The 11,672-nt window shown below is 40.0% G+C and overlaps 1 protein-coding gene across 1 annotated transcript; it reads right to left on the bottom strand.

Moving 5' to 3' along the window:
* Window positions 1–446: 446 nt before the first annotated feature.
* pax9 (paired box 9) lies at window positions 447–8,194 on the bottom strand. The gene is made up of 4 exons (XM_059353639.1): window positions 8,102–8,194; window positions 6,863–7,477; window positions 4,956–5,080; window positions 447–704 (listed from the first exon to the last, which is right to left on the bottom strand). The coding sequence occupies exons 1-4, from the start codon at window positions 8,103–8,105 to the stop codon at window positions 447–449; spliced, it is 1,002 nt and encodes a 333-aa protein (XP_059209622.1). The 5' UTR covers window positions 8,106–8,194.
* Between the last annotated feature and the right edge of the window lie 3,478 nt (window positions 8,195–11,672).

Genomic DNA, 11,672 nt, shown 5'->3' with positions numbered 1-11,672 from the left:
ATTAAGCACCCTGAAACACTAATGCAAAGTTTTTTTCCCCTCTTCTTTGATTGCTTACTCATGAAGTTATACATTACCCCATTTTGCCCAAAGACATTTGCAGAAGTGTGCAGTAAAGAATCTGAGAGGAATTGTGTTGATGGATGGAGTGGCAGTCATACATCAGTCCTTCAGTACACCTGTCTGTCCTGCAAGTTCTTTCAGACAACAAGTTTGTTGTAAAAAAAAAAAAAGACTGTTTATTCCTCGTGTGTCTGACTGACTGTGCAGCAGGGAGGAGGAGGGGGGCACAAATATGGGTCCTGGGGCCGAGTCCTTCATAGAAAGGAGGCAGTGGGAATGAAATGAAGCCACAGGGGACAGACTTGGTGTCTCCTGTCCTCGCCGTCTCTCACTCCCTCCCGCCCTCCCTCGCTGTTTGCTTTCTCTCCCCCATCAGTCTGACTTCACAGCGCCGAGGCGGTGACTGGGTGGATGGCGTCACGGTTGGCTGTCATGCCCTTGAAGGCCAGAGGGGTGGCGATGTCACAGTTGTGGGGAGATAGAGCACTGCCACTGGCCGGCTGCCATGTGGGACCGGTCACATAGGCCGACGTGGTGCCGCTGTACCCCATGTAGGGTGACACTTGGGTGGTGGGAGGGTGGTAGGGATGGATGCTGGGTGCTGTGACATAGCTGTTCACTGTGGGCAATCCATTCAGCGTCTGGGGAGAAAAAAATAGACACAAAACTCAGAATTAAAGGTCTGAAAGGTCACTGCTTTTCTGGGCCTCCTGCTCGGTGAACAAATTATGGTTAGTGATTTTTTATTCTGTAGTTTTCCTCAGAATAAAAAAAAAAATGAAATTATTGCTCACACTTTCTATGACACTCATGTCTATAAAGCATTTAAAGAAAGACTTAATTAATACTTAATTTGCTTAATAAAATAATGCATTATAATCTACCTATAGCTCTTGATAATCATAGATCTAAATATTCATAATGCTGTATAGCAATAATGACACATTATTATTGTATAATGTGTTAGACGTAATGCATTATAAAGCATTTTTATGATGACTTACAAGCTCAAGTATCATAATAATTTTATTATTTCTGGTCACTAACAGACTTTTTTAATGCAAAGAACATAGTACATTATAATTCCCATAGTTGTAATACATTATAATATTTTAGAATGAATTTAAACAACTCTTGCATTAAATTGCACTCAATGCATTATAATGTGTGTTTAGGGTTAGGCCTAATCCTAACCCTATAAGACATTATGAGTATGCTTATAACTCATTATAGACTATAGACTAAATTATTATGATACTTGAACATATGTCATTTTAAATTGCATTATAATATGTTAAATGTATTGCTATAAAGTATTGTGAATATTCAGTGTTTAGAACTATAATAATAAAGTGCTATAAGCAGATTATAATGCATTAGCACTATTTTTAGTGCATTATCAACATGGGCTTCGTGGAAAGTTTTACCAAATTATTTGCCACGAAAACAGTATACATTTTTACATTTTTAGCTCCATTATTTGCTGACTGAACCCCGGCCCAGGTAGACACACACATACACACACACACACACACACAAGCAGCTAATGGAAAAAATGTGAGGCGAGCTGCAGAAGAGAGTGAAAGGAGAAGTGATTGAATTATAAAACAGCAGAAACTTAAATTCTAACTTCACAGCCACCACATAAAAAACCCATTTTCCCAATTTTGATGAAAGTATGAATGATCAATTATGCGCCCTCATGCCCCTGGAACATATTAAACATGGATAAAAACCATACATGCATGATTGCCCGTCTGTCTATGGGACTTGTTTTCTACCAAGAAAGAGTGGACGGTTACTCCGGCGGCGTTGATATACCACGTCAGACGATGGGAGACAGGGTGGTTGGGGGGCGCCACAAAACAGATGTCATGAGCGATTGAGAGTGAAAGGGCAGGAAGAGGGGAAATATGATAGAGAACGAGCATAGGGTTCGGAGCATGAATGAGCTTTGCTTTTCTGGCACGACGACAGGACTTAACTTGAGGAATTCACCAAAGCATTTCAACAGGGAGGCCGAATTTCTGTTCCTGGGTGGTCTGCGACTACTGAGAATTATTTCTAAAATTTGGATCTTTGTCTTTGTTGTTTGCTTGTTTTCATTGACTGGCAGGGAACCCCTCTATTTCTTTTAAAATAGATATAAAAAATCACTCTGTAAGCTGACATTTGTGGTGATTCTAAAACATAACTATAGAGAGAAAGCTAGTTGTGTGTGTGTATGGGCCTGTGGGTGTCTGTGGGTCTGTGCTGGGTGACTGTGGGTGTCTGGGTGGGTGTGTGTGTTGGTGTTTGTGGGTGTGTGTGTGTGTCTTCACTTGGCTCATCGTTATTTCACAAACAGCATCACAGGGGCTGAGCTGCGTTTAAAATAATGTTTTTGCATTTAAAGCAGTTGGAAAAACGTTTAATTAGACTAAAGATAATCACATCTTCCACTAATAAAAAACACACATATACACACACTCTACATATACAAAATAACAGTATAATGCAATCACTACAAGAACAACCACATAGTTGAATCAACACTTGAATGACACATAGTCAACACATTTAAAAGCTTTACAAAGGGAGTATTTATGACTCTTGTATCAGATTGCATCATTTGTTCAGGTGTACCTGTTATTTTGTCCACCCCTGCAGAAAATATATATATATATATATATATATTTTTAAAATATACTATAAGCCTACTATAGTATTGCTATATATCTCAGTGAGAATTGTTTTATTTAATATTTATTTCCATAAAAATATTATTCTACCTAATAAAATATAAAACTATAGTAAATATACTGATATATGTACTATATTTTATTCCATATTTATTTATTATATTTATTTGTTTTTCTATAAACTACTTAAGCTAAATAGATTTTCTTGGTCAAAATATTTAAATAATAATACACGTGCGTTGATGCCTTTTTTGAATTAGTATTATTAAGAACAAGTTGAACCAGAATTGAATAATGAATAAAAGCATTACCGCCATTCATCCAAATAATTACAAGTCAAACGGATTGGCTTTGTCACGCTCCGGTCCCACTGTTTATGTCTCAAATAAATCATTAAAACTCTTCATATAAGCACGTTAACTCAGCGCGAGTGGAAATATGTTCATGTTATATTTAAATATAAGAGTTTGTGGTTTAATTTTTTTTTTAAACTAAATTGATCGGAATCCGAGCCGCCGCGCGCGCTGAGCTCGTGACGTTAGATCTGTTTTAATGATGCTCCTCTTCTGCTTCTTCCAGAGAAAAACCTGAGAGTCCCATGGGTGCATCTGCCCTCCAAACAGCGCCTATAAGCCACATGTTGCAGCTCTGGCCTTATGTGTGTGATTTACTAATATGATGCGTTCAGGGTCACAATTGAATTAACTTTCTACATCAAGGCGAAACTATGAGAATGAGGCCTACAGCTGTTAGAGTGATGTGGGAGAACGTGCCACCTTCTTTTGGAAATGTTTCTAAAATGAGTTTTAGTTTGAAAGTCACGCTCCTCGCCTGACTTCTTCTCTTTTTTACTGCGCTGCAGATTTCTTTTACATTAGATGTTTGCAGGCTGGTTAATCCTCCTCCAGTCTGATGGTGGAACACTACTCGCTTCACCATACTTTGTTTTTCATGCAATAAACTGCGTAATTTATAGAGTTGTTATTTTCTGCATTTAATGGCTCACTTCTGTTTTTGTACACTTTGGTTTTCTGTGTCCACTTTGTGCTGGAACTTGTGCTAATCTCACAGCATCGGCCCCGAGCATGAAAACTCCCGCCGTCATAAAGTGGCAAAATAAATGATGCGCATGAAATTTTTCTTTTCCCCTTTCTTTTTTCTTTTTTTTTGTCTCTGTAACGAGAATCGCACGCTCTGTCAGAAAAAAAGGACGCATGCGCGCGCACACATGGGGTCATCCGAGCCCTTCATTTGTTTCCTCTGGAAAACCAGAAATAAAAGCCTATAAAAACATGTTAACTAAAACTAGTAAAATGTATTTATTTTTTGAGAAAATTATGATCAAAGAACAATATAATTTAATTTAGCAACTTTAAATTTAATCATTTAAATGTATACGTATTAGGATTATGGCGAGTTCTATAAAATTAGGAAAACTTTAAGTATTATTTAATTAACGTAAATTTGTAATTCGGTACAATAATCCCTTGTTAATTTATCTTTGATTGGGTTATTCCACGTGCATATATTGACTTTAATAACTCATAGCACAATGATAGTTAATGTGCCGAAAGTTTAGGCCCGCACGACAGTTGTTACTGACAAAATATTACCTTCTACATTTTTACGCAATAAACTTGAATAAAACAAATCATGCAAAAGTCACTGTTTTGTCTATGTAGTTCAATGTCTTGACTCAAAGTCTGCATGGTTTATAGATCTGAAACCAACCCTGTAAAATACTGTGGGCCTGTGTCAGAATGATTCACCAAGAAACCAAGAACACACTAGTTTTCTAAGTCTTTTTTTATGAGTCCAGCTAGTTTCTCTTTCAATTAATTAAAGAAACCAACATATCAAGCTGTAAAACAAGAATCAAGAGAATACCTAGGCTTTCCAAATCTCTTTAACATACTAAATATGAAATGAGTTGCACTCAGATGATTCATAAAAGCACTGACCATGCTGCAGGGCCTCCAGGAAGTGCACAAATAATAAGATATATTAAAAAAATAAAATAAAATAAAAAGCACCATGAGCAGCTAGCCAACAGAAGGAGCGAATTAATGTTGCGGAATTCAAAGCCACATAATTATTAAAATATTATAAAATCTTAAAGAGCTCATTTAGATTAAAAGCCAAGAAGTGTGGTTATGTACCCTTTACTAATGTATTTTAATTTACAAAAAAATGTGAGGTGTCCATTTTTACCTGTGTGTATTTTGCTTCAGGTTCTAAATGCGGTTTATCCACGCCACTGACTGCTGGGAAATTACTCCTGTTTATAGCGCTCCATTCTTCTAGTTTGGTGCTGGGAAAGGATGGACTGTCACTAACTGGGGGGCAAAAGAGAGAGAAGAGAGGAAGAGGAGATTTTTAAAGATGAGGAAAAAGAGGCGGTCAGGCCGCTGCTGCTGCTCATGCACCCATCAGGCGCAGGTTAGAGCACAAACTGACATTTTGCGCTAAAGCACGATAAGTTGCATTTTACGCACAAATTGCTTATATATCCAATCGGCTTTCATGTGCGTTAAGTTTATATAAAACCTCTATTGTTGGACAAAATTATAAATTTTAATATTTAATACAAAAATTGCATAATCTGATATTGCCAATACTTTCCACCTCTTCATAAAATATAATATTTTCTTTTATTTTTGTGATTTTCTTCAACCATAAATCAATAAACGTGATCAGCTCAACTCTTTCTGTTCAGGATTTAGAACTTTGAGGGGGAAAAAAGCGAAATGATTTGTCACATGCTTTAAAATAAATTAACTGAATAAAACTAAATGTATAGTTTCCCCTCTGAGGATCAGATTGAAGATGTGCAGAGAAGTGAGACGACTCTCTGGTGGGTCAGGGGACATTTCAGCCCACCAAAGCGTCTTCCTGTCGGGGGACAAATTAGATTTACTCCCACCGTCTCCCTCCTCTGTGTGTGATGGATATTATATTATACACAGTCCCCCCAAAACGTTTACATTGTTAAAAAGCAGGCCCACCAAAGTTGGAACTCCATAAAGAGCTTTTTAAAAAATATGTTGAAGTATTTTTAATGCTGAATTGCAGCCTGCGCGTTTAAATGAGTTTGCCGCATGCGCGTCAAATTAAGTATTCATATCACGAGAACTTTGTGATTATTAATGCCTTGATGGCAGCTGCTATTTTCCATAAATGCAAATCTATTTATTTTTTTATCTGCCTGGTGAAATCGCGTTGGCGCAAATGATATTCCACCTCACCAAACTGTACTGAAAAGCTGCCACAAACATCTGCAAATAATTTGGAAATGCACAAATTGTTTAAAAAGGGCAGCCTCTCCAAACACACCCCCCTCCTCGTGGATATCTGCCTCGCGTTTCTCTTGTTTAGATTGTCCGAGTTTCGGGTTTTACGCATGGCGGTGGAGAGGAGCCGGGGCGTGTTTCTAAGCAGGGCAGCCATGAATCCTGACAGCAGCGGACTGACAGCACTTCCCTTCCTGCCACTGTGGAAAACAAGCTCTCAGAAAATCCCTTTCACAACACCGAGCCGACCATTAACACTGATTTATGCCGGATCCTGTTTCACTGTTTCCACAACATTTGTGGTCATCAAGCCAAAGCTATCTGGGCCTACCTGCACGTGACACATAAACGACACAAAAACACATCTAATGCGAGCTGCTCGGCTCTTATTCTGGGGGCCTGCTGAATACGCAGCCCTGCACAAAATGTCTGGCTCCATGTCATGGCAAATATTCAGCACACCTCATTGTGATGCACTTCATCTCACCGCCTTTCCCTCCGCTGTCCCTCTAATATTCCACATCCGCCTCTTAATTATTACTGCAAGCCTGACCATCTGTTTCTGGACTAACCTGCCTCCCTTTCAAATCAATATCAGCCGGCAGGTCAAATGCCATTTAAGCTCCCTCTCTCTCTCCCTCTCTCTCCACAGAGGCCTGTGAGTTCCCTGACTTTTGGAGGCCTATAAAAACAATTACAAAGGGAAAAATAAATCCACTTTCTCTCCCAAACACACATTCGCACTCTTGCGCGCAAAACCCTCTTCAAAAGTTGTTTAAATGTAGTGCAATAAACAAATGCAACCGCCCTCCATGCAGCCATGCTTACTTTGTTGCTCTGTGATAGACCGTATCCCCAGAATATCTGTGACAGAATGCGAGGAAGGCCATATCCTGTGCATGGCCATGTGTCCGGGAAGAGTGGGCATGCCAGGGGGAGTGGGCACTTTAGATGTCGGGTATGAGTATAAGTGGTTGTAGGGTATCGTGGGTTGTGGCGGTGGATGAGGCGCCTGCTTGCCCGACTCATACTGGCTCTGCTGGGACAGATTCCCGATCTTGTTGCGCAGGATCCGACTGATGGAGCTGACTGACGGCAGATTGAACTTGTCGCAAACCCCGTCGGCGAGTAGCCTGTCCCGGATCTCCCAGGCAAAAATCCCCGGGTCTCTCTGCTTGTATGTCCGTATGTGTTTGACCACGGTGGGTGTGGTGACCCGCGGCTTGCTGCCTCCGATGGCCCCTGGGAGGATGGAGCCGGTCTCGTTGTAGCGGGCCAGGATCTTGCTGACGCAGCCGTGGGAGACGCGCAGCTGCCTGCTGATGTCACAGGGTCGAATCCCCAGCTGGGCCAGCTCCACTATCCGGAGCCGGATCGCGTTGGGGAGCGGCCTGCCGTTCACGAAAACACCGCCGAGTTGGTTCACCTCACCGAAGGCTGGCTCTGGTGTCAGAAACAAACACACAACGGGCAGAACAATGAGACAGAGATTAGGTAACATAGGCCCACCACACACTGCTTCAACCCGGGATAAACCACTTGTTTAAAAGGCCTGATAGCTCTCAGCAAACATATAATTATATACAATCAAATACAGAAAATATATTAAAAGTGAAACTGTGTTTTTAATCTAGTTAATGCAAGTTTTTGTCATTTATAAAAGCGAGTAGACAAAACTCTTTAACGAGCATTAAAAGTTCATCAAACTTCACGCAGAGGCGCATCTTTTTTAAGCTTAAAGCAAAAGCACATTGAACTCTAAAATACAAATTAATAACTTTGAGTTATGTGAAATGTTTGAGTGAAAAGTAGCAACCAACAGCTGACTGATAGTTGTCATGCACGCGGGTCAAATGAGTTGTCAAAACTCGTGCGTAACTGGCACATGTAATAACTTGTGACCCTGCTGGTGTCTTCCCATCGGATTAAAAGCTAAACTGACCCACCAAAATCATCACAGACAGCCGATGTCTCGTTTTATTTTGTCCCACCTTGCCGTTGGACCGCTCGCTGCATCACTGACAAGAAGCTAAAAAAAAAAAAACACGATCCAACATTGAAACTCACCCATCGTGTTAAAGCCGCAAATGAAGAACACGGTGTCCGGTTTGTGCCTCCTGCGTGGGTCCTGCTCCGCGTCCAGCGTGTCCAACTGTCCAAAAACCGCGTCCAAGAAAATCTTCTTGCGCGATAAGGAACAAGAGGGACAAAATTCTCGATCTGTTTCCTGACGGCGCCGGAGACAGGCTTACATTTCAATCTGTTGGAATCAGGAGGCTGGACTTCCAACGCTTCTCCCACGCTCATTGGCTCGGCTCTCCAATAGACTTACGAGTTTGCTCAGAACTGCGTTGCTATTGGTCCAAAAAGTTTGACATGACAAGTCCACAGAGATCCCCCCTCGCCCCCCTCCCCAGTCCTCCTCCTCGTCCTGCTGTCTCCCATCAGAAAGCAAAGCTGGGGATATACCACTATGAATGCGTTTGTTATTGAGACAGATATGGTGAGTATAAAGCAAAATCAAGATTTTGGATCAGAGATTCACTTTTTTCAACAGAAATAAAAAGATAAAAAATGGTTGACCATCACAAGGAAACATCACCTGAAAATGTTTTTTTTTTTAAAGGAACAAACTTCAATTAAAACCCAATTCATCTTAACATTCATTTATTTTTATTTTATTTTTTTATAACAAAGATTCATTTCTAAAAATCAGAATTAAAGTTCAAGTTTAATTTGAAAACAAAAAGGTGGAAAATTTGAGTTTTGTTGCTCTTACGCTCCACTACAGCACCCTTCATCTCCACCTTTTAAATGGCATCATTAAGGCAATGGGAGGAAATGAATGATTGGTTTGCAGTAATGTAATTGGCTTGCTGATGTTTGTAAATTGTATCTCCAGCGCGTTGGAGGATTATCACACTTTTTCCTCAATTTGTCGCCCATATTTTTTTTTTAACTCTCCATTATGCATTAAGCACCGACTGCTAAACGTTGTGAAACATGCCAAACACAAATCCTTCACGGGGATGAAGTTTTGAAAATGAGGCGAACATGTTGAAACTTTTGGAAAAAATCAGCAATTGGAAAATAAATGGCGGACACCAGATTTACCTCTGATGCCAGTTTTAAATTAAATATAATGTGATTTATTTAGCCGTGCGTAAAAAAACCGAACATTACACTTTAAAGTGTTGTTTTAACTCAGCAATTTTCCCTTTTCCCTTTCAAACTGTAAGTCCATTTGATCTACATTAAGGCTTTGCACCGGACAGGCCAAATGTAGCCTCTTTTTTTTTGCCAATTAAGCACTGCACGCGTAAAGCCATCCAGAACTCTTATATGATAAAGAAATTACCTTTTATGTCTTAACCTTTCCATAATTAGCTCTCGGGCTAAAAGTCTGCAGAGCAATATCTTCTAAAGGGATTATTTCTAACTTTACTACCTCTGCTCACATGTTCTCTCTGCACAGAAACCCCACTTGCAAGCAATAAGAAAGATTTGTTGCTTCCCGACACGAGAAACAAACACACGCCATAACTTTGCGCCTTCACTCTCTCTCCCCCAGTTTTTTTGACACATGCTTTGGGTTTTCTCGTGTCATATTTTAGAAAGGCCACGGCGCATGACTGACCTTCATCTCTTGTACAACCTGAAGGGATTAACGTGTATGTAAACATCAAACGGCGCTCCTGTACAGCTCGTGCAATTAGGAATATTGTTGAAAACCTCTGCTGACATTGAACAGCGAAGCGGCGGAGAGAGGGGGCCAAAATGTACACAAAGTATTGCTCAGTATTTGTAGGTTGGATTCTGGAGGGTTAACGTCCTACACCTACACTTTCTCTATAGTTTTCCTACATTTCCAGGAGAGCATAAATCTGTGAAATTGCACAGAGTGCAGCGAAGCGTAATTTAGCGCTTTTTTGGATACATTTTTGTTTGCATTACGCGTTATTTGCCTTTATATGACGACTAGTTTACTCATTTTTGTACATTTAGCGGCGCTTATGCCCCCACCTGCCCACCCTGCAGCTCCCAGGCCACTAATGCGTCAAGGATAATGTTTACCGTGGGGAAACGTGCTCAACTTGTTTCCATTGAGGTTCCTCTGGTGGCTGAAATAACAAAAGGTCAGCACTGAGGGATCAAAGGTCTGCGCAAACTGCTCCATCTTCAGCTTTTATTTCGACATGACGGACACCTGAACTTCCTGTCATATAACAAATGATAGTCCACCTGAGGACGCACGACGCTGCAGCCACATACGTGTTTATTATTAATGACATCACACAACAACTGGAAAATATTACCATGAAATCGCTTGTTGAAATTAATAATTGCAGGTTATTTAAATCAGCGCGCAAAAGTCTGACAAATGATGTGATTATTACACTACACGGCGATTATTATTATAATGAACATTATTACTATTATAGAATTAAAAGCGCATTGTCACGGTTTGATAATAATCATATCCAGACTCGACATGGCTGTCGCATGCCTGCACAGCTCACAAGCCCAAACTCGTCCATGTCGAATTGAATTGTTCAAACCGCCTGTGAAGGCAACGCATCACTTGTCAGACAAATTGTGTAACTCAAAGCTCCGACTGCAGCTCTCTGCAGGAGACAGCAGGCCGACATCTCACACTGCGTCTCCTCCTGTACACATTAAGATGTGGGCGCTCACTTAATACTAGTCAGATTTGCAGCAGAAGCTTTAATATAATTGCACAGATTAAAAAAAATACAAAAAACAAAAGTGTCAATTTATTTTGAATGTGTTTTTTTTTTTTTTGGCTGAATCCTGCAGGATTTTTGATGGAAGTTGGACTCTAGTGCAAACATACACATTTTTTTGCATAATGTGCAGAATTTTGCAATGCAGCTTACACTCTCACTTTGCCTCCATGATCTCCAATTTAAAGTTTTAGGGACATTTTATTCATAATCTAATTTTCTGGCACGTTATTTGCAACACATTGACCTCCAGCCACGTTTTTGCGTCAGCATTTTCTCTCAAAAAATATATTTTTACTCCTCAAAAAGTCGTATTACATGTAAGAAACACGCGCAAATTATTAAAAATATACTTAAACTTCCATTAAAAGCATTTCTTGTAATACAACTCTTGGTGATGCGACTTATCTAACTTCAGATTAAACTGTATTGAGCACTGAGCAGCATCTAACCAAACGTGCAAAATCGTCTAAGTTAAAAACAGTGAGATGTGTTTGTATCAGGATTTTAATTCTAATTATTCAGATTTGTATCATCTATTCCAGGGTGTTCGTGTAGTTATTTGTCTTATTTCTTGACGGATTATTTCTTCTATTTACCTTTTTGCGGAATCAGCGCGTGCTCCAGCTGGTTTACCTGTTTATATCACAGCTTTCTTTCATGTCAGAGTGTTTGCTTTGCTCATAATTGATTTCACGGGCAGAGAGGGTCCTTATTGACTCAAGATGATGGAAGAAGCGTGCAGGCCAGACATACTGTTAGTTTTTCTGTCCTTTTTCTTTTTTAGATTCCTTACATTAAGGTGCTGTTGATCCCAGGTGATGAAGAATGTGAGAAGATGCACACAAACAGGAGGAAGTGGAGAGGAAGGCATGCAGGCTGTATTTATCAGG

The sequence above is a fragment of the Centropristis striata genome, chromosome 16 (genome assembly GCF_030273125.1).
Source record: "Centropristis striata isolate RG_2023a ecotype Rhode Island chromosome 16, C.striata_1.0, whole genome shotgun sequence".
Classification (NCBI taxonomy): domain Eukaryota; kingdom Metazoa; phylum Chordata; class Actinopteri; order Perciformes; family Serranidae; genus Centropristis; species Centropristis striata.
Note: the sequence above shows the minus strand (reverse complement) of the source record. Positions and strands in the feature narration are given on the sequence as shown.

Bases quoted from the DNA above. Each gene is read 5' to 3' on its own strand.
- pax9 (XM_059353639.1), bottom strand. The intron at 5,081-6,862 runs GTAAGCATGGCT...TTTGCCCCCCAG, and splicing joins GTCTATCACAGAGCAACAAA to TTAGTGACAGTCCATCCTTT. The intron at 705-4,955 runs GTAAAAATGGAC...TTTTCTCCCCAG, and splicing joins CTGAAGCAAAATACACACAG to ACGCTGAATGGATTGCCCAC.